The sequence below is a fragment of the Elephantulus edwardii genome, unplaced genomic scaffold (genome assembly GCF_000299155.1).
Source record: "Elephantulus edwardii isolate Elephantulus edwardi_28Jun2011 unplaced genomic scaffold, EleEdw1.0 scaffold00046, whole genome shotgun sequence".
Taxonomy (NCBI): domain Eukaryota; kingdom Metazoa; phylum Chordata; class Mammalia; order Macroscelidea; family Macroscelididae; genus Elephantulus; species Elephantulus edwardii.
Window position 1 is genome coordinate 9181247 of NW_006399796.1, and position 24245 is coordinate 9205491.

The following is a 24245-nucleotide window of genomic DNA, read 5'->3' on the forward strand; positions in this document are numbered from 1 at the left end:
GACTCATAGTGACCAAACAGGAGAAAGGAGAAGAGCCCCATGTCGTTTTCAAGGCTGGTATGTTGACAGAAGCAGATCATCATCTCTTTCTCCCTTGGAGTAGCGCTGGCTTCAAACCATCATCCTTTTCATTAACAGTCAAGTGCTTAACACAGGGCCCCGAGGCCTCCTTACTTATGTCAGTAGTATGTCAGTGTGAAAACAATCATAGGGTTTCACTTACACTGCTGATAACAGATGGATTTTGGCTGTAAGTAGAGAATATCAGAAGAATGTCTACTTGTGATTTATCGACTATGGAAAGGCAAATGACCATGTGGATCATAACAAGTTGTGGCTGACTTTGAGAAGAATGGAAGTCCCAGAGCACTTAGCTGTGCTCATGCAAAAACTATACTTGGACCAGGAGGTTATTGTACAATAAAGCAGAGAAACAATACATGGTTTATAATTAAGAAGGGAGTGTTGTCAGGGTTGTACGCTTTCACTATATCTATTCAATTTGTACGCTGAGCAAATTATCTGAGAAACTGGACTCTATGAAGAGGAATGTGGCATTAGGATTGGAGGGAGACACATCAATAATCTGCATTATGGAGATGACACAATCTTGCTTGCTGAAAAGTACTTGTTGCAGAAGATTAAGGAATGCAGCCTTTGGTATGGATTGTATCTCAATGTCAAGAAAGCAAAGATTCTTAACACTGGACTAGTAGGACAATGGAGAAGAGACTGAAACTGTCAACAATTTCATCTTACTTGGATCCACAATTAACACCTTTAGTACCAGCAGTCATGAAATAAGGATATGCACTGCACTGGGGAAATCTGCAGTTAAGAACCTCTTCATATTATTGAGGAGTAATGATGTCAGTTTGAGGATGAAGGTGCTTCTGATTCTGGCCATAGTCTTTCCAATCACTCGCTATGCATCTGAGAGCTAGACAATGAATAAGAACAACAGAAGAATTGGCGCCTTTGAGCTGTGGTTTTGGAGAAGAGCACAGAACATATCACAGACAGCCAAAACAACAGATAGATATGTCTTGGAGAGGGTGTAGCCAGAGTGCTCTTTGGAGGCAAGCATAGAGAGGCTTCACCTTCCATACTTAGGGCATGTTTCTAGGAGGGGCTATTTCTTGGAGAAATGCTAGGAAGGGTGAAGGACAGGAAGACCCTCCACCAGGTAGACTGACACAGTGCAGCAATGGGTTTTCGTGTGTCAGACGTGTGAGGATGGGGCAGGATAGAACAGAGTTCAGATATGCTGTTCAAAGAGTCGCTATGAGTCATACTCAACTTGATGGTACCTAAAAAAAACAACATATTCCACAAAAAAATATCAAGCATTGCAGGCATCAGTTAATAAGAACGAATGAAAAGTACTTATGTCAAATCTATTCTAAAACCTTTAACATTATAAATTGGTATTCTCTATATAAATTGAAGAGCCCTGATGAAACAGTGATTAAGCACTTGGCTGATAAGACAAATACCGCTAGTTTGAACCCGTGAGCTAGTTCACAGGAAAAAGACATAGTACTCTGTTTCTTTCTGTTAAGAAATCTGTGGAAGAGTTCTACTTTGTCTTTTAAGGTTGCCATGAGTCAGATTAGAGCCAACTTTACAGTAGTGGATTGGGTTTGGTACTTTTCAAATGTCACTGTATATTTATTAATCATTCATTCATTCATTACTGTGGAACACACAGGGAAGAAAAGATGTGTATAACCTGAAAAACTGAGAAAAAGTAGTGTGTGTGGAATCTGGAAGAAGAGTAGTATGTGTGGAGGTTGGGAGAAAAATGGTCATTCAAAGAAACACTGTACAAAGTCAGAAAGTGAATGAAAATATGGTACATTAAAACAACCTCAGAGTGCATTTCCCTTTTTGTAGTTATTGTAATCATTATAAATTCAGGTGACTCTATTACTATAAATTTCAATGAATTGTAACTGCCTGTTTACTTAGCTGTTTTCTCCACTATATCATAAACTCCAAAATTTAAAATGGGCTAGGATTATTCATATCCACCATCTAATACACTGATAAACACAAGTATTTGCTGAAAAAAGGAAATACAGTCATAGCTTAGAGTGCACAGGTAGATAGACATCAAGAAAGCTAAAATCACCTCATGCAGAATCTGACTGCAAGAGAATGTTGGTAGACTTTAGATTCAATTCTAGTTCTGCTATTATGACACTATTTGACAAGGAACTGATAAAGTTCTCTAAAGAGGTTCAAGAAAGCTACTAAACAAAAAAAAATGTGAAGGTTAGTAATAACAAGTAAAACTAAATTTTTTAAAAAGTCAGTCATTGCCATGGAGTAGGAACCAACTCATAGCTAACCCTCCAGTAGGTTTCCAAAGCTCAACAATGCAGAGAAGGATATTGCTTATCTTAAGCAAAATCAAAGATAGGAAAAAAGTTTTACTGTTTTCTGTTCCTTGGAAGATCAAGTACTAAACTCCTAAAACAAGATCCAAACATTTTCACTGATATTTTATTAAAATAATCATGATAATAACCAATACAGTTTTCCTTCTTTCTTATAGTGGAAAATATTTTTTAAAAATTGAAATTTAAAAAGTAGTTCAGTTCTTTGTTACGAAATAAACAAAAACACAGTGAGGCAAACATGGTTTTTCCTATTTCCACTGTAACAAAATGATGTTAAATGTATTTAAAAGTCTAAACACAGTTAAGACAAGTCAGTGGATCAAGCCTGCTTTAAGAAGGACAAAACCTACATAGTTTTCTTTTATTCATCCATAAGAGACAATGTTTGACATTCCCACTAATCAAAACTTCATTGTGCCCACAGCTCTAGTAATACACATAATTTCGACAGGACTGCTAACAGATATTCCATTTTTCTTCAATTAACTAGAAAAGGAAGTATATTTCTGAAAATCCTTATGTTACTATTATGCCAATGACTTGCTCAAGTCAGGATAAGCCTTAAAAAATTAAAAGTAGGGTGTTAAAATGACCTCCACTATAGAAGTGGAACCTTTTTTAAGGTTTAGTAGGATAGAATTGAAGTTCCTTCCTTAATGTTCATACGTTGTGTGTTTTTTAGGTTAGCTTATTTTGTTTTTCTGAAATGCTACAATACTTACCTGTAGCTTGGACTGAATAGTCAGATAAATACGAAGGATTTCTATGCTGCTGCGTATACGAACAGATGCTCTTTCAGGCTCAAAGTTTGGGTTCATCAAATCATTGAAGGGTTCATTTGTGACATCATTTCCCAGTAAAGAATAGTAAAAGAAAAACTCAGGTTGTCTTTCTGGAAGTTTCATGGTACATGGAATTAACTAAACATTGAAGAAAAAAAAAGAAAATTACTTTCTAAACCACTCAAAGTACTTAGTATGTCTGAGGCACTCCAAAAATATCTGTTAAAACTTGAATAATTTTTTCTTGAAATTTTAAAACTGATGGAATAATAATACCACAATCCTAGTAACTAAATTACTAGTTTAGTTAATTTACAAGTTTAGCTTAGAGACTTTTTTCATTTCATTCAACTTGTCCTTGAATCATATTATATTCACATATTTTTTAAGAAGAAACAAGCATTTTATGTTGAATATTTTATTTTTACGTATTTATCTGACATGTCACCATCAAAGATTTTACTACACTGATGAGAAAAGGCTTAAACAAAACCTATCCTTAACCCAAGTCATTTCATACATTAGTATTATCACGTCTTAACAAAAAGTTTCTTAACCATTCTCCCTTATTCATGCAGAGTATAAAATTCAAAGAGATAACTTTCTGTCACAATCAGAAAAGCAATAAAAATTTTAAGACAATAACCCATGTATTCCATAGTGCAATGAATGACAGATAATTATTATCATTAGTGCCTTTGAACTGTGGTGTTGGAGAATAGCAATCAATATTCCATGGTCAAAAGAACAAACAAATTTATCTTTGAGAGAGTGGAGTTAGCTCTTTGGAGGCAAAAATGATGAGGCTTTCCCTCACATACTTCAGGTATGTTACTAGGACGGGTTATTCTTTGGTAGGGAAATGATGCGAAGAATGGTGGAGGTTTGGCGTAGGAGAAAAAGATCCTCAACCAGGTGGACTGAAATAGTACTGTCTCAATGGACTCTGTGTGTCAGGAAGGGTGAAGATGGCTTATGACAGGATGGGGTTCAGACTCACTGTTTACAGGGTCACTACGAGTTGTACTCAACTCGACAGCAGCTAACAACATTATCATTAAAGATTCTATTACAAATCCTTGTTATCCTAAGATTTAGAAACTAAATTTTCATATTTCAATATTTATAAAATGAAGAAATAAATGACTATCATTCAGTCCTCTTGCTTCAAACTCATTCCTACACACAAGTTCCTGCTTTTTTTTTTTTTGTTAGATACATTTGAGTCGGAACTGACTCATAGCTGACCCTGTAGAGGATTTTTTGGGACAGTAAATTGCATCAGCAGCTGCCTATCTTTCTCCTGTACAGCTGCTGCTGGATTTTGTCTTTGGGTTGACAGTGCAGATCCCTACCACTAACTCATGTTGTTATGTTCCATCGAGTTAACTACAACTTATAACGACCCTATGAACAATGGCTCTGAATCCTTACCAAATGCTGAGCCAACCTCACAGTCCCTGACACATCTCACCCTACTGCAACACTGTGTCAATAAATCTCATTCAGGGTCTTTTTCTCTTTCTGTGCTGACCTTCTACCCCTTCAAGTATGATGATGCCCTTCTCCAAGAACTGGTCCCTCCTCACAACACGCTCAAAGTATGTGAAATAGAGCTTTAAAATCCTTGCCTCCAAGAAGCAAACTGATTTCATCCTCCCTAGGACAGACCTATTTATTCTCTTAACATTCCATGGTATGTTCAATACTCTCCTGCTGCACCAAAACTCAAAGGCAATGAATTCTATTGTCCAGCCTTCAGATATACAGCAAGCAACTGAGAAGACTATGTCTTGGACCAGATATACCTTAGTCTCTAGATTGACATTACTGCTTGTTAGCATTCTGGAGAAGTCCGTAACAGTATATTTTCCCCAATGCAATTCATCTTTTCTTTCCTGACTGCTTGTGCCAAGAGTGATAATTGTGGATCCAAGCAAGATGAAACAGTTAACAACCTCAATCTTTTCTCTTCCCTCTACCATGATTGATGGGAGTTAAACAGATAAATAATCAATCAATCATGTCTACTGACATGGTGGTAAGGATCTTTATTTTCTTGATGTTTAAGGCTGCAGTCCTTGACCTTTTCCAGAAAACGTTTCAAGTCCTCTTCACTCTCAGAGAGCAAGGTTGTGTCATCAGCACAACCAAGATCGATGAATCTTTCTTAATCTTGAAGGCACATTCCTTTTCATAAAGTCTAGCTTCCCAAATTATCTGTTTAGCATATAGATTTAAAAAGTAGAGAGAAAAGATACATCCCTAATACACACCTTTCTTGATTTAGAACCATGCAGTGTTCCTTTGCTCTGTTCAGACAAAAGCTTTGTGGTCTAAGTTGCACATGAGCACAAACAAATGTTCTGGTGTTCCCATAATTCTCTATGTTGGCCTCAATAGGTTGTGATCCATACAGTCAAATAATTTTGCATAGTTGATAAAGCTCAAATAGACACCCTTCTGGTACTCTACTTTCATCCAGAATCCATCTGCCATCAACAACATCCCTAGTGCCATGGCCTCTTCTAAATACAGGTTGTATTCTGAGCAGTTCTCTGTCAATGTACTGTTCTAGTCATTTTTGGATAATCTTCAGCAAGAATTTGCTTGCACAAGGTATTGTTCAATGATTTCCACAGTCCTTGGGTCATCTTTTTTTGGAGTAGGAATAAATATGGATCTCCTCCAGTCAGTTGGCCAGGTAGCTGTCCTCAAAATTTCTTGGCATAACCTGTGAGCACAGGCAGAACTGCCATCTGTTTGTTGAAATATCTCAATTAATATTGCATCAATACCTGGCACTTAGGGGTTTTTTTTTTGTCAATTCCTTCAAAGTTTCTTGAACTTCTTCCTTTATTATCATTTGCTCTTGATCATATATTTCTTCCTAAAATGGCTTTGTTTTAGTCAATTCTTTTTGGTACAGTGACTCTGTATTTCATCCATCTATCTTGTTTTGATGCTTCCTGGATTATTAAATATTTTGCCGATAGCATCTTTAAGTATTGCAACTTGAGATTTGAATTTGTACTTATGTCATACTACTTAGTATGACATAAATCCTTTTATATCTGTAGAGATAATGTTTTGTTTATTTGTTATTTACTGCTAGACAGTTTCTCCCATTGCTTTTGACTGAAAAGGAAAAATTAAGAGACTAATTTTAAAATGTTTGGCTTGGAAAAATTAAGAGACTAATTTTAAAATGTTTGGCTTGTCCGTAATGAAATTTTTAAGAAAAGTAACAATACCAAGAAAAAGATGGTCAATTTGGTTTAATTTTAAATGGCAAGAGCAAAAGGTATGCCAAAAAAACCATTTCCAACAAGCCACATTACATTATTACCAAGAACTATACTAGTCTTAGTGAACTATGAACTGTACTACTTAGTTCTCACTCTATATTCAATAGGTCAATTATCCTTATCAAGTTTTTACTATAAAAATGTAATATCTCACCTACAAACTAATATGTGCTTGTTGTTCTTGTTGTTAGGTGTCATCGAACTGAGTATGCCTTATAGTGACCCTATGAACAAAAGATCTGAAACCAGTCCTGTCCTGTGCCATCCTTACACTTCCTGACACACAAGAGCCCACTGCAGTAGTCACCTTGTCAATCCACCTGGCTGAGGGTCTTCTCCTTTGCCGACCATCCACACTTCCCAACATCATGTCCCTCTCCAAGGAATAGCATCTCCTAACAACAGGTCCAAAGTATGTAAGGCAAAACCTCATCACTCTTGCCTACAAAGAGCACTACGGCTATACTCTCTCTAAAATATATCTGTTTTCTTGGCCATCTGTGGAATGTTCAGTGCTCTTTTCCAACACCACAACTCAAAAGTATCAATTCTTTTTCTGTCATTCTTATTCACTGTCCAGGTCTCAGATACATAGCTAGTAATTAGAAAGACCATGGCCTGAAACAGACATATCTTAGTCCTCAAACTTGACATCACTACTCCTCAATAATTTGGAAAGGTCCCTAACTGCAGATTTTCCCATCACAATGCATCTCCTTACTTCCTGACTGCTGGTACCAATGATGTTAATTGTAGATCCAAACAAGATCTCTCCATCCATCATGACACTGCCTATTGATCCAGTAGTAAGAATCATTTTCTTTATACTGAGACACAATCCATACTGAAGGCTGCATTCCTTAATCTTTTGCAACAAGTGCTTCAAATCCTCCTCACTTTCAGCAAACAAGGTTGTGTAACACCGGTTATTGATGGTCTCCCTCCAATCCTGATGCTATACTCCTCTTCATAGAGTCCAGCATCTCGGACAATTTGCCCAGGATATAGACTGAACATGTACAGAGGCAAAAAAAAAAAAAAACATCCCTGATGCATTCCCTTCCCAATTCCAAACCATGTAGTGCTCCCCTGCTCTGTTTGCACAACAGCCTCCTGGTCCAGGTATAGGTTCCTTATGAGCACAATCAAGTGCTCTGGGATTCCCATTCTTCTCAATGTCAGCCCCAGTTTGTCATGATCCACACAGTAAAATATGTTATCAATAAAGCACAAATAGACATTCTTCTGATATTCCTCAATTTCAGCCAGGATCCATCTGACATCAGCAATGATGTCCCTGGTGCCACGGCCTCTTCTAAATCCTGCTTGAACTTCTGGCAATTCCCTATCTATGTACTGTCCAAGCTGTTTCTGAATGATCTTCAGCACTATTTTGCTAGCATGTGATATCAACGATATTGTTCGATAATTTCCACACTCAGCTGGATCACACTTCTTGAGAATAGGAACAAATATAGACCTCGTCCAATCTGTTGGCCACACAACTATCCTGATGTACTAGGTACTTCCCTCACCCCCATTCCTCATGTACACCTGCAAAGATGGCAGTATTATGACAACACAAAATCAGAAATGGCAAGTAATGTGCCGAAGTTAATGGAGTAGTACTGAAAATCAGATTTCAACTCAGATCTATTTTATTCCAAACACTGTTAAGAGTCAACAGAAGACAATATGGAACAACAGTGTGATGTATAGACTATACCGTAGTCTAAAACAATGGGCCACTTAGAAGCTGTAAAACTTCCCTAAGATTCAGTTTTTTAATTTCAAATAAAAATGAAATAATAATCCCCTAAAATGCATCCTCTTTTTCCAGACCTACTGAGTCTGGACGCTCAGCAAATTATTCAAGAAGTTGGACTCTATGAAGAATGTGGCATGAGGATTGAGTAAGACTCATCAGTAACCTGTGTTATGTAACCTGCTTGCTAAAAGTATGGAGGACTTGAATTCAACGCTTGCCTATATAAGATCAAGAAATGCAGCCTTCAGTATGGATTGAGTCTAAACATCAAGAAAACAAAGATTCTTACCACTAAACTAATAGGCAACATCACAGATGTAGAGAAGATTGAAGCTGTCAATGATTTTATCTTACTTGGATCCATATCAATACCCTTGGTACCAACCAGCAGCGAGGAGAACAAGCAATGTATTGCACTGGAAAGGGACCTCTCCAAATTACTGAAAAGCAATGATGTCAGTCAGTCTGAGGATAGCAGTGTGTCTCATTCAGGCCACTGTCTTTTTAACCACTTGCTATGAATCTGAGAGGTGGACAATGAATAAGGATGACAAAAGGGTCCGAGATGTAGAAGTCATTAGGTAGTTGGCTCTTAATCAAAAGGTTAAGGGTTGAAATTACCAGCTACTCAGTAGGAAAAGATGTGGCAGTCTGTTTCTATAAAGATTGTAACACTGGAACTATCTGGGACAGTGCTACTCTGTCCTCTGGTGTCATCATGGGTTAGAATTAGCTGAGTGACTGTGTTATGCATCGGCCGTACATCCTCGAGTTTCCCTACACATTCCTGCTGAGTGTATCAAGACTGTGCGGCCTAGGCTATTCTTTAATTTAGGCATTTCCCAGGTTTTTTTGTTTGTTTGGTGGTTTTTTTGGTTTCTTTTTTAATGCAGCTGGTAACTGTAAGAGATGACATGTCCTCCAAGACAAAGGCCAGGCCTGAAGTTCCTTACAACAAAATGCTGGACTTTTCCAGTTCAGTATTCCACAGCTGCAAAACACACACACACACAAGCAACCACCTTCAGTAATCCAAAAAAACTTGAAGTTAGAGGAAATCCAAGCGATACGTGCTATTTATTGTACCAACAGTAATAAAGCCTTCTGTCTTTAAACCAAGAATTCCATGTCTTCTGCCAACATCTATGAAGCAGTAATAGGTTACCATGTTAGTTTTTAAACAGGGTAAAACCTAATCTCAAACCAAAAGGCATTAATTAAAGTATTACTGAAGTCACATGCTCTCCCCAAAAAACCATTTTCTCTTTAGGAAATTTATTAGTGATGGTCATTCTTCTATAACCTGATAGACATAATTTATTCTTTAACATACCAAGATCATCCAGTTTAGTTCTCTATTTCATTTTACGTGGGTTTTCCTTAAATAAAAATGTTTCTTGATATGAAGGAAAATATATTTCAAAATTAATTTTAAAATAGATATAAAAGTCTACTTTCTAATCTTTTAATACATCCAACATGGGCTTTTTTATAAAAAGTTTTCAAAATCTTTGTAAATCACTAAAAGGTAAGAAGAGTCTCACCTGCTCCAATTGGGTGGCAAATGCTATGGTCACTGACATAATGAAAGACTCAGTACAATACTCCTCTGGTCCAATCTGATGGAAGCCTCCTTCCTCATTCAGCACAGCCACAATGTCCTTGGGGTCAAATCCAAACAGGCCAGCAGGTACTTAGTAAAACACAAATCACACTGAAGTTTAATAAAATCCAGAAAGATTTTTAATCACACATTTCAATTTATTTGGCAGTTTTTATGGATAATGTTAGCAGTTTAGTAAGAGATTTTTCATCTGAAGAACTTTTATTTGCCCAACATTTTCTTTCCGTATGTGAGTCATATTCTGAAACAACATAAATCATCTTAAAACCTCAATTTAATATACTACATGAAAAAACATTCAATAAAGGCTTCATAAAGAAAGTGAATCTAAATTTGGAATTGAAGAAACAAGATTTGGCTAAGAAAAGCTGGACATCTAAACAGAGAATGAGAGAATGAAAAAGTTTTACAAGCAGAAAAGCAGTGTATACAAAGGCTCTGAAGAAATGAAAACAAAACAAAAACTGCTTCTGGCAAGAAAAGTAAGATATGGAGTTCTAGGTCAAAGAAAAAAGATGGATAAACTGGAAGACATGAAGAGGGAGCTGTAAAAAGAATTCAGAAGTTCTACACCACCATGTTGAAACATTTGGATAGTTTTCTAAGAACAAGGGAAAGTCATGGAATAATTTTAAGAAACAAACCAATAATCTTAATAAGGATGATGTGAAGGGACTGAGGAGGACAGGATTCTTCAAACTGTTTACACATACACACACATACCAAACATAAACACCCTTATCTAACTTTGCAGTCAGTGAATGTAGGAATGTGGGTATTCTCATATGGGGTTCTTTTTGACGACGATGTGTCACAGTTTATTTAAAAAAAAAATTCATACATGCATACCCCAAAACCAAGGAAACTCTCCTTTGGAGTTAATGCTATAGAGAGAATATGCTTACGCTGTTGTTGTTATGTGTCGCTGGGTCACCTGCGACTCACAACAAAAGCTCTGAACCTTGCCTGTCGTGCCAATCTGTCTCTGACATACCCATTCTCATTACCCCAGTTACTGTGTCAATCTATCTCATCTAGGATCTTCCTCTCCTGCGCTGTCCCTTTACCCTTCCAAGTATAATGTCCTTCTCCAAGGACTGGACCCTCCTGGCAACATGCTAAACTATGTGAGACAGAGCTTCAAAATCCTTGCCATCAAGGAGCAGCTTGACTTCACCTTCTCTAGGACATCGCATTTGTTCTCTTAGCAGTCCATAGTATGTTCAATATTCATCTCTAGCACCACAACTCAAAGGTTATCAATTCTTCTTCTCATCATCCTTAGTCATTGTCCAGCTCTCTGATAAATCAGGTGCAACTTAGTCTCTGGACTGACATCACTGCTCTTCAGCACTCTGAAGTGGTCCCTGATAGTTCTTGTTTTCCTGACTCCTGAGGCCAAGACTATTGATTGTGGAACTAAGCAAAACGAAATTAATAATCTCAATCTCTTCTCCATCTACCATGGTGCTGCAAATTGGCCCAGTGACAAGAATCTTCATTTTCTTGATGTTGAAATTCAATCTGTATTGATGACTACAGTCCTTGACGTTCTGCAGTAAACACCTCAGGTCATCTTCAGTTTAGGCAAGCAAGACTGTCATATCCATAATGTAGGTTGCTGGTGAGTCTTCCTCCAATCCTGATACCACGTTCTAACTCATAAGGTCCCACCTCTTAAATGATCTGTTCAGTATATAGACTGAAAAGTTATGGAAATAGGATACATCTCTGATGCATTCTTCCTGATTCTGAACCATGCAATATTTCCTTTCTCTGTCCTGAGGACTGCTTCTTGGTCCAAGTACAGGTTCTGCATGAGCATAAATTTAGGTGATCTGGGATTCCTATTCCTCTCAATGTTAGCCACAATTTGTTATGATCCACACAGTCAAATGCTTCTGCACAGACAATGAAACACTGGCATTCCTCTGTATTCTCTGCACTGGCTAAAAATAATACAACGATTAAGGACACAGACTGTTAGGTCACAGAGACCAAAGTCCCAATCCCAGGTCTGTCATTTACCAATTGAATGACAAATTTTAACTACTTCCTTCAGTATCCTTTTTTTCCCCTTCTATACAATTTCTTAGTGGACTACTAAGATTAAATGAGAGCAAAGCACTTAGTACACTAAAGTAACCATTATGCTATTAAAACAGTAGAGCATAGAAGATAACAATAATAGTGCTCACTGTTGGGGAAATGAGTTACATTTATGGAAAGGGAGGAAACAAGAATCAATCTTACAGTGTAGAATCCAAACTGGAACTGACAATGTGGATTCATACTGTTTCATTCATAGGGTTGCTATGAGTCATCTACAACTCGATGGCACCTAACAACAATAACAACAACGATAGAGAGAGAGAGCTATGTTGGCCTAGTGGAAAGAAAGTTATGCTACCAAGCCCAAGGTACGTGATTTTAATCTGCAGCCCTCAGGCCAGGTTCAAATTGTTTTCCTGTCAAACATTCTTCTAGGTGGTATAGCACTGGTCTGTGCATCGCTGTACAGAGGTAACTTGTGGTTGCTGTGATGCTGAACAATGGGACACTGATGTGCCAAACGTGGTAATGGGTACCCATGGTAGACAGTGTTTGCTGGAGCTTCCTGACTAAAGTCTGGAAGCAGGAGCGGCATCCACTTCTGAAATGGCTTGCCTCCAGAAACTCTGTACAGTGCTCCGGCCTTTCGTTCATAGAGTCGCTATGAGTTGGCTATGATTCAACGGCACCTAACAACAATGTGTGTGTGTGTGTGTGTGTGTGTGTGTGTGTGTGTTATGTGTGTTATTGTGGCGCACCACCAAATTAGAACTGATCCACAGCTGACCCTCCAGCAAGTTTTCAGAAGCACTTTATCAAACAGGAGGAGATTGGCCCTTCTCCCAGCAGCAGCTGGTGGATTTGAACTGTGTGCCTTTGGTATTTCAGTGTAGCTTCTTACCACTAGGCCACCAGAGCTTGCTTGTATATGCATATTTATATAAAAAAATAGCTCACTGCCATAGAGTCAGAAACAGTGACAGATGACCCTCCAGCAGGTTTTCAGAGTCTGGCAAAAGACAAGTTCAAAGTGCCAGAAGCACTACTTTTGCTTAGCTTAACTTCCTGTGAACTGGGCTACCAGAGCTACCTTGGTCTATACATAGATGAATAGATAAATCAAAGGTCATACAGGTATGTGTATATATATGGCATATTACACACACATACACACACACGGACAAGTATGTGTACACACTTTGTATGCACACATTTTGTATACACACACTTGCTCCTTTGTGTGTGTGTGTGTGTGTGTGTGTGTGTGTGTATAAACATGTACATATTCCCTAACCTTGTCCAGTCAAAGGTGCAATGATATCCCAACAGTAATGAGTATATTTAACACCCAGGTCTTGACTTCTAAGCACAATGTTTTTACTAAAAGGAAGCAAGGCTATTTGGCGAAATGTCTGAATCCAAGGCTGAGAGAGTGAAAGCAAAGATGAGCAAGGAACATCTTGTATCAGAAAGCAAGGAAAAGTTCAAAGAGTGATCAATATTTAAAAAACAAACAAAAAAAGCCAAAGAAACAAAATACCAGGAGCACATTGGAGAGACTTCTGATGGCCAAGTTTGAGACCCATAAATATGATAAAGATCGTAATCCAATACACAAAAAAGAGAAATGAGTCCATACTGCCAAACGGATATAAGTAAGTTGCTACTGAAAGTTGGATGAAGCCTAATATAAAATGTTTCAGGCATGCTTTTACCTTCTCAATCCTGAATTCAGTCATTTTTCATGGAGTTATACAATTTGATGGGGGGGAGGGAGAGGGAAATTGGTAGAATCTGTTATCGAAAACAATATTCGAATTTTGTAAATATACTAGTATTAAAAAAATAAAGAAGCTCTGTTTTACTTCTCTTAAAGAATAGAATATTTTCATAACACTTCCCACTAAAAAGTATTAATTACAAAGGACAAAATTTGTACAATTGAGAACACTTCTATGCATCACTTAATGAAGTATCTAAAATGAACATCAACAATGTGGCAAATCAAAATTGTCTGCCACCTAACCAAATACTGTAAGAAGAGCAGAGTTAGCATTTCTGTGAGATTTTTGCCAAATATGTACCACCTCAATCTAATATCTACAAACACAGGCCAAGAGACATTCTAGAAAACTGCTATCTTGTGATCATTAAAACTTTAAGATTGAGGAGTTATTTTAGGCTAAAAGAAAATTCAGAGATATAAAAATTAAAAGTCATATTTCATACTAAACTAGATCCTTTTGCTATGAAAAGGGCTATAAGGATATAGTGAATCTTGAATAGGACTAAATGATAATAGTGTATCAACATCACACAAATATATTATGAACATTCATGTCTCAATTTTTAAGGTTTATAATCATGCATGATTATTATCTCCTTGATATATAAGAAATACACAGATTTGCAAGCCCACTCTGATTAGCCAACATCAAGTCAGCCCCCAACTCACAGTGACTTTATGCAAAATGGAAAACCTAGTCTTATGTGAGTTGGTCATGTATCATAACATTGTGACCTATAGGATAGATTTTCACGGGTCAATTTTTTTGAAGTACGTTGCTAGGTCTTTCTAGCAAGTCCACCTTAGTCTGAACTAAACCTGGCAGATGGGTAGCAATGGGTGCCACTGTATATGAGGTACAGTGGTAGGGAACTGAACCTTGGTCTATCCTCACAGAAGGTGAGAATTCTATTGTATCACACATATTAAAGTACTCTAGATAGACAAATTCCTCTCAAATGACAGAAAAGAAAAAACTTCAAAAACCTGTTTTCTTTGTAATATATTCTTACTTTACTGTATGTTTGAGATGATTTCACAAAAGAAAAAATTCTGTATACATTTGTAAATAATACTAACAATAGTAATAAAAGCTCTGAAATATGACATAAATTATTACAATGATTTCACTAATTATAACTTATGGCATCTTGGTAAACAGCATCTCTAATAGTCAATTATTTTCTCTCTTGAAGTTATGGTGCCTGTAAACAGCTATGGTACTCCTAAGGGGAAAGATGGAGAGCGGGTCTTTCTTGGAAGAGGCCAGTTCTAGAAAAAGGACATTATACTTTGAAATGTGGAAGTTAGTGGAAAAAGAGTAAGTCCTTCAACAAGATGGATTGACACAGTGACTACAAAAATAGACTTAAGCATACAGGGATTATGGCCAAGGATTGGAAAGGTTCTGTTCTGTTGTACACCGGGTCACTAGGAATCAGAGTTGGCTCTACAGCACCTAACAACAACAACAATAATGATTAAAGTCATACAGAGGAAGACGACCAGAAAGTAGATAGATATTTGTATCTGAAGGTCTGAGTGATGGTCTTTAGTAAATTGAAGTAAAGGAATAAGATTACATGAGAAGATGAGATCTCTTTAACATTTAAAAGCTAGAAAAAGGAAAAAAGAGGTTATGAAGAACTTGCCAGAAAAACTGGAGGGAAAAAAGGCTTCTGCTAAAATTCTGAGCTCAGCTTATAGCCAAACAGCAGATTAACCTGTACAGCAAATTGACAGACCAGTGATATATCCCTTAGAAGAATGTTCCTCCAAAATATAACAACACTAGGAGTAAGGGCTCAACCGACTTTTAAATACAAAGGCCCTCCACTAGGTCCTATTGACTCTAAACAAGAGGCTTAATGAAAAATAATCAATCAAACATTATACAACTTCTAATTCTGTTGTTGTTGTTGCTATGTGCCAAGTTGAAGCACCTGTGACCCATAGTGACCCTATGTACCTTCCCTATCGTGAGCCAATCTCACTAATTCCAACACACAAACACCCACTGTCCCAGTTACTATATCAATCCATCTGGTATGGGGGTCTCCTCTCCTCCACCCTTTCAGGCATGATGTCCTTCTCCAAAGATCGGTCCCTTCCAGTCACATGCCCAAAGTATGTGACACAGAGCTTCAAAATCCTACCCTCCAAAGAGAAACTTGGTTTCAACCTCTCCCAAGACAGAGCAAATCAGCTTTGACTCTTGTGTCTATTTTCCAGTAATAGTTCCCTTTCCTAAAATGCTAGTGAAAAAACTTGATTTCACAGATATATCCTTAGAGATGAACAAACCTCTTCCAGCTCGAGGAGGTGCTTCCTTTGCTTTAAAACTATCAGCTGGAGCCTTTGTGTCTGTTTCCAAAGAAATATTTATCTGTATTTCAGACTTGAACTTGCTGTACTTATTACTCAGTAACTGGTACCATTTTGGTGCCTATAGACACAATAACATATATAACAACAGTTAATAGACAAGCAAAAAAACCAAAAAAAACCCAAAAATTTTAAAACTTTAAAAATTTAAATAAATTTCCTGTAGCCTCTCAGTACTTTTCTCTCTTTAAAAAAATTTTCCCCCATCTTCCAAAAAGAAATTAATCTGGTTTAGAAAGTTTTCAAAAGAATTTCTCTTAAAATAAAAAAAAAAGGGGGGGGGGAAGATGTGCTGGCACGTATTATTTGTTTACAGATGATGTGTATAATCACCTATATTTAGAAATAAGAAAAAACCCAAGTAGTTTTCTTCTCCTTACTATCTTACCCATATCTCAGTAAGAATAATATTAAAGAGAAGAAAACAACTTTATTTTTTTTATACCTTTAGCCCTACATCCTCAATCTCACTTCATCCTTTAGACAGTATCAAAAAAACAGAAGCTGCCAATTTTTAGGCTCCTAAATTCCTACTTTTTCATACTTCATAATATACCTTTTCTTGCTAGCATATTTCCATTTTGCTCTGCCATGTATCAGAATAGTCAAAGATAAAAGTGCTGATAACACTCATGGGTGCTGATAAAAACAGTGACAAAATACTAAACTTAAAAGTGTAATAAACCATGATTTTATAATTAAAATTTTATAATTTTCACAAAATGCAGGAAATTACTTGAGTCTCTCCCCAGGACAAGTCAGGTCGGATTTTATAAGCCACAGATTCATCTTTGGGGCAATGGGAAAAGACATTCAGGAGGATTTCTCTCTTTCTGAGAGGCTAGGAGAAATATATACACAGCATACATGTTACTGTAAATTCATGTACTCTTTAAGTTGTACATGAGAACGTAAAAAGCAGCAAATAGGGAGATCAGTTAGAAGGCTACGTGACAGCTGCAGTAGAAATGACAGTGCTTTAGGAAAGGGTGGCAGCTGTGAAAACGTAGGGTAGTAGATAGGTCAGGAGGAAATAACTAGGTGGAAAGAATGACGACAAAAGCAAACACATGGCGGTTTCCAGGAAGACTTCCGTATTTTTAAATTGCAAAACTGAAAGGAGAGTTGTTACCATTCAACAATGGAACTAGTTCTTCCTTTTGAAAAGAAAGCTCTAGAGTTGAATATATTGAGCTGGAGATAGCAGCAACATGAACAAGGGTTTAGGCTTAAAGAAAAATGGTTTTTTTTTACAAAATAATTCTAGTTTAAAAGAATGATTTAAAGAGCAGAATTTTCTAGGTCAAATTCATAATGTAAAACACCAGAATTGCTATAGTGACTCAAACCCATAACCTATCAGGATCAATTCTCCATGTTTTTACCACCAATCTGTTATCTCCTGAAAACAACCAACATTATTAACAAAATGTCTTATAAAACAATACCTGTTTTGTTTCTTGAGCAGTTCTTAAGTCAAGAACAATATAACCTACGGTTTCCTTGATTGAAGATAAAGGATCCAAGGCAAAACACTGAAGTTTGATAGGAGTACGCTGTAATCTGTAACATAATTTACATGATAAATAAAATGGTTTAATACTTCTAGGATGTATATAATCTCACACATCAGTCAAAAAGTGATTTAAGACAAACTAACTTATTATGCCTCAGTTTCCTCATCTGTAAATCAAGGGAAATAATAATGTCTACTTCCTAGGGTTACTCTGAAGCTTAAAAGAGTTATTAGTGCAAAGTACTTTGAAAAATTTCTGGAACATTAAAGAAAACCACACCAAAAACCTTAGAAAGTACTATTATTATTAAAACTCTATAATCTATTAAAACAAACAGCCTGCAAAAAAAGGATAACTGTAAAATTTAAACAGAGAACAACAATCCTCTAACTCAGAAAAGGAAAGAGAAAGAGATTGTACAATTCAAAGAATATAGTCAATATCACAGAAATGTACCTGGAAAAATATGAATTAGATTATAGCATTACTGCCCATTTTGTGTGTTTGTAGTATACCTTCAAGTCAGAAGAGACCCACAGCTGACCCTCCAGCGGGTTTTCAGAGGCAGTTAAACAAAGGGCAAGAGACTGCCCATACTTCTTCCGCAGAGCTGCTGGTAGATTCAAAACACGTGCCTTCGGGATTGCAGCAGATTGCAGCTTCTTACCACTGGCTACCAGAGCTTCTGGGTGCTTTAAGTTTTAAATTTTGCTTAGTAATTATGCAAATAATTAAGTAAAAAAAAAAAAAACCAATCATCACCTGTGCTGATGAAGTGCTTTTCTGTCGATTTCCCAAGCTAACTCAGTAGCAAATTCTGGCTGGTCAGAATGGTCCACAGGGTCAGTAGCCAATTGCTCTCCATCAAACTTTGCTTCTACTACAAGCATATGCTTTGGACGTTTAGGAAAATGACGACCTGGAATAATACACATATTAATTAAAAGGAAATAAAAATGAACTGACTCATTTAGCTTCTGTTTACAAAACTGGTATATATATACATGTTGTTGTTGTTCTGTGCCATCGAGTTGCTGGCGACTCATAGTGACCCTATGTACAAAAACCCTAAACCCTGCTCTATCCTGTGCCAATCGCACTGCCTCTGACACAACCATCCCAATTACCCCAGTCACTGAATCAATCCACCTCATTGAGGGTCTTCCCCTCTTGCACAGTCCCTCCAACCTCCCAAGCATGATGTCCCTCTCCAAGGACCTCCTTACAACATGTTCAAAGTATGTCAGACAAAGCCCCAGAATCCTTGCCTCCAAGGAAAAGCCTGGTTTAATCCTCTCCAGGTTGAATATTTGTTTTCTTGGTAGTCCACGGTACATTCAAAACTCTTTTCCAGCACCACAGCTCAAAGGCATCAATTTTCCATCTATCCTCCTTAGTCACTGTCCAACTCTCTGATGCATAACAAGTGATTGCAAAGACCATAGCCTGTATCAGATGCACCTTAGTCTCCAGAGTGACACCACTGCTCTTCAGTACCCTGGAGAGATCCCTAACAGCAGACTTTCCCATCACAATACGTTTTTTGATGTCCTGGCTACTGGTGCCAAAAGTGTTGCCTGTGGAGCCAAGCAGACTAAAGTTGTTAACAATCTCAATCTCTTCACCATCCATCCTGATGCTGCCAATTAAATTGGTCCAGTGGTGAGAATCTTTTCTTCTTGACACTGAGCCTCAATCCGTACTGAAGACCCTCTGCAGCAAGCGCTTCAGGTCCTCCTCAGTTTCAGCAAGCAGGGTTGTGTCATCTGCATAACGCAGATTACTGATAGATTTTCCACCAATCCTGATGCCACACTTCTCCTAATAGAGCCCAGCCTCCCAGATAATCTGTTCTGCATACAGGTTGAAAAGCTATGGAGACAGGACATATCCGTGGTGCACGCCCTTCCCAATTTTGACGACTGCCTCTTGGTCCAAGTATAGGTTTCTCATTAGCACAATCAAGTGTTCTGGAATTCCCATTCTTCTCAGAGTCAGCCACACAGTCAAACACCTTTGCATAATCAATGAAACACAGATAGACATTCTTCTGGTATTCCCTGCTTTCAGCTAAGATCAATCTAACATTAGCTACAATATCCCTAGTACCATGACCCCTTCTAAGCCCAGCCTGGACTTCTGGCAGTTCTCTAGTGATGAGCTGTTCCAGTCATTTTTGGATCATCTTCATGGCTAATTTATCAAGAGTCCAAAACTGACCTAAGAACATACTCCCATACACTTAATTTTATAATTTATAAGAAACATGAATCAAACATTTAGGAAACAGACTACTAAAGAGATTATGTAGATAATGAATCTCTAACCATAGCATTCATAAAGAAAACAATTTAAAAATTTTAGTTATCATCTAGTATTATTTAGAATCACACTCATTTCTCGGCTTCTCACAGTGCTGAAACATGCATGTTGCTGGAAGCTATAACACCTGTTATAACACATGTGTGAGGGTCACCCATGGGAAACACGTTTTAGAAGAACTTCCAGACTAAGAATGATTAGGAAAAAGGACCTAGCTAACTTCTGAAAAAATGACCTGTGAAAAAGTATGGGTCAGACAAGGTTTCAATTAGTTGTACACGGGGTCACCATGAGTGAAAGGAGATTTGAGAGCCATCTAACAGACTAGCGGAACACTATCTATTTAAGTGCTGGTAAATAGGACCCTTAGTTTGGAAGCCTCTCAAAATACAACTGGTGAAGAGTTGCCTTCTCAGACTAGAATTGATACTAACGATGTAGATAGACTAAAGCTTTTGTGATCTTCATTTGCTGATGTGGCAGGATACAAAATTACTAGAAACAGCCACAAACATTCATTTATAATCACAATGAGAAACTGACAAAATATGAATTTTTAAAAACCCTGGAAGATGTAAAGCATTACTGGAATATTTGAAGATAGGTATCTTAGGACTGCCACTGATGATTTCTAATTGGACAATTATATAGTCTACAGCGCAAAGAAAAACAAACTGAAAAGGAATGGCCGATTAGTTAAAGACCTATCTTGAAATATAACACTGTCAGTGACAATATAATATCCACATGGATATAAAGAAGATGAATTAGTATGACTCAGTCAAATTTATGCACCAACTAATAACATCATTGAGGAAGAAATTGAAAAATTTCAAACTTCTGCAATCAAGACACATTAATAATTACTGTGGATGGAAATACTAAAATTGGAAACGAAGAAAGATCAGCAGTTTGAAAATATGGCCTAGGTAATAAAAGTTAACAAATCTAGTAATACAATTTTAGATGACTAACAAGTTTTCCATTGGAAATATCTATTTTGAAACACAAAAACCATACATGAGGACTTCACTAGATGGAATATACAGGAATCAAACAAACTACCTGTGTACAAAAAAAATTCAATGGGCAACTTGAAAAGACAAAGCAAAGGATAATATTGGAATGTGTCAAGAGCTGGAATTAGAATAAAAAGCTAAGAACTCACATAGCATTTCACCAGTTCAGAGAACTGTAGATTAAATTCAAGCCTCAAGTTGCAATACTGGGAGATGCTATGGACAAAATCTTAAATAATCCAGAAAGTACAAAAAGAAATTGAAAAGAACACACAAAGTTACTGTACCAAAAGAAACTGACCAGCATAGAACTATTTCAGGAGACTGGCTCAAGACAGGGCAGGGTTTCAAGCTACTGTACATAGGGTCACTATGAGTAACAGACAACTCAAGGACACATAACAACTATGTGAACAAGGGTCAATTAAAATGAAGGAAGAAGCTCAAGCTGCACTGAAGTCATTGGCAAAAAAAATAAGGCTCCAGGATTCAATGCGACACCAACCGACATGTTTCAAGTAACAGATGCAGCCTTGTATGTGCATACCAATCTGTGTCAAGAAATTTAGAAGACGGCTACATGACCGACTGATTGAAAGACATCTGTATATGCTTCCATTGCCAGCAAAGACAATCGAACAGAATGTAGAAAATATAGAATAAAATTAATATCATATGCAAGCAAAATATTGCTGAATATCAAACAAAAAAGGCTAGAACAGTACATTAACAAAAACTGCCAGAAGTTCAAGCTGAATTTAGAAGAAGTCGTGGCTCCAGAGATACACTGCTGATGTCATATAAATCCTGGCTAAAAGCAAAACATACCAGAAGAATATCTATTTGTGTTTTATTGACTTGGCAAAGACATTAAACTCTATGGAGCATAATAAATTATGGTTAACACTGAGAAGAGTGGGAATATCAGAACATTTAATCATACTTATTGAACCCTATACCTACATGAAGCTGCTGTCCATACAGCAAGAGAACACGACATGATTCAAAGTCAAGAAAGGCAGGTATATCCTTTCTAAATACCTATTCAATCAGTATGCTAATCAAATTTTTCTTCTACGAAGAAAAAATGTGGCATCAGGATCAGAGGAAGACTCATAAGCAGCCTATGTTATGCAGCTGATATACCTTGCTTGCTAAAAGTGAAGAGAAGACGACTTGAAGTGCTTGCTGCAGAAGATCAAAGACTACAGCTTTCGACATGAATTGCATCTCAAAATCAGGAAAACAAAAATCATCACCACTGAGACAGGTAACAGCAGAACTGATGGAGAAAAGATTTAAATTGTCAACAATTTCATCTTAGTTGGATCCACAATCAACACCCTTGGCACCAGTAGTCAAGAAATCAAAAGATGTATTATACTGGGAAGTCTGCTTTAAGGGACCTCTCCAAGTACTCCAGACCAATGTTAACAGTTTGAAGACTGAGGTGTGCCTATTCAGGCCAATCACTTGCTATGGATCTGAAAGCTGGCCAATAATTAAGGATGACAGAAGAAAAATTGGTGTCTCTGAGTTGTATGTAGTGTTGTAGCAGAGTGCTGACTATCTAATGAACTGCAAAGACAACAAAGAGATAATGATTTGGTGCAGTCAGAGCGCTCCTTAGAGGCAAGAATAGGGAAGCTTCATTTCATATACCTTGAGCATACTGCTAGATGAGGGTATTCCTTGGAAAGGGACATCAGGTGTGGAAAGGTGGGAGGTCAGCAAAAGAGAAGATGACCCTTAACAAGATGGACAAACAGTGATTGTGGCAATGAGTTCAAATATGTCAGAGACGAGGATAGCGCAGAATAAGCCAGGGTTCAGATCTGTTGTTCATAGGGTTTCTCTGAGTCATACTCAGTAACCCGGAGGCACAAAACAACATTATGAGTCAGAACAAGATCAGAGGCCACCTAAAAGGCAGACCAACAACAACTGTTCAGATGCAAGTTCAAGTTGAAGCTGAAGAAAGATCACAAAAACTAAAGTACAAATGAGAATATCTCACCTGAATATAAAGAACATCTCAAAACAGACTTGACACACTGTACATTAATGATTAGAGACAAGAGAAGGCATTCTCTAATCTTGATACAACATTCTTCTTCATTAAGTTCAGTTTCTTGAATTATAGGCTTAGCATACAGACTGGACAGGTAAGGAGAAGGGGTACAGCTCTGATACATACTTGTATTGATTTTGAACCTTGTTCACACAACCACTTTTTGGTCTAGGTATGGGTTTCATGTGAGCACAATTAAGTGTTCTAGGATTCCCATTCTTCTTAATGTTAGTCATAATTTGTCAAATTCCCTTGCATAGTCAATAAAACATGCATAAACACCGTTCTGGTATTCTCACTTTCAGTAAAAATCCATATGACATCATTTCACAACCTCTTTTCAATCCAATTTAAATTTCTGGCAGTTCTCTGTAAATGTACTGTTTTAGCCATTTCTGAATAGACTGACCTTCATATGGTTACTAGGCAAGAACTTACTCACTGAGTCACCAGGATTCCTCACTTACTCTAGCTATAGAAGCTTATTTCTTGTCATGATACTCCTTAGCATTCAACATGCTATACCCAGGTCTTCTTGCTGACCTGTTCACCATTCTATGACATCCTCTTAACAGTTTGCTTGGCTCCACAGTCAACAATCTTGACACCAGCAGCCAGAAAATTAAAAGATGTATTGCAATGGGAAAGTCTGTTAGGGACCTCTCCAAAGTACTGAAGAGACATGGTATCACTCTGGAGACTAAGGTGCGCCTGATACAGGCCATGATCTTTGCAATCACTTGCTATGCATTAGAAAGCTGGACAATGACTAGGGAGGACAGAAGGAAAATTGATGCCTCTGAGCTGTGGTGTTGGAGAAGAGTATTGAATATACCAGGTACTGCTAGGAAAACGAACAGTTTCATCCTAGAGAGAGTTAAATCTGGCTGCTCCTTGGAGGCAAAGATTCTGAAGCCTTGTCTAAAATACTTTGGACATGTTGCAAGGAGGGGCCAATCCTTGGAGAAGGATGTAATGCTTGGGAGGGTAGAGGGACAGTGCAGGAGAGGAAGACCCTCTATGAGGTAGACTGATTCACTGACTGGAGTAATCAGAGTAGGTGTGTCAGAGACAGTGAGAATGGCACAGGATAGAGCATGGTTTAGGGCTGTTGTACATAGAGTCACTATAACTCACAGGCAACTCAATGGCACATAACAACAACAACAAATACATCCCAGCATACTGTTTCCTGAACGTTAATTT

The 24245-nt window shown here is 37.5% G+C and overlaps 1 protein-coding gene across 1 annotated transcript in view; it reads right to left on the reverse strand.

The window, feature by feature from the left end:
* The window catches only part of CEP120 (centrosomal protein 120kDa), a 97179-nt gene that overhangs the window by 67363 nt on the left and 5571 nt on the right, over positions 1-24245 (reverse strand). Inside the window, exons 2-6 of the mRNA XM_006885999.1 lie at positions 18390-18546; positions 17559-17673; positions 16030-16171; positions 9808-9956; positions 3128-3325 (exon numbers count right to left, since the gene is read on the reverse strand). Of these exons, the coding sequence (XP_006886061.1) occupies positions 3128-3325; positions 9808-9956; positions 16030-16171; positions 17559-17673; positions 18390-18546 (761 nt within the window). The remainder of the gene's footprint in view (positions 1-3127; positions 3326-9807; positions 9957-16029; positions 16172-17558; positions 17674-18389; positions 18547-24245) is intronic.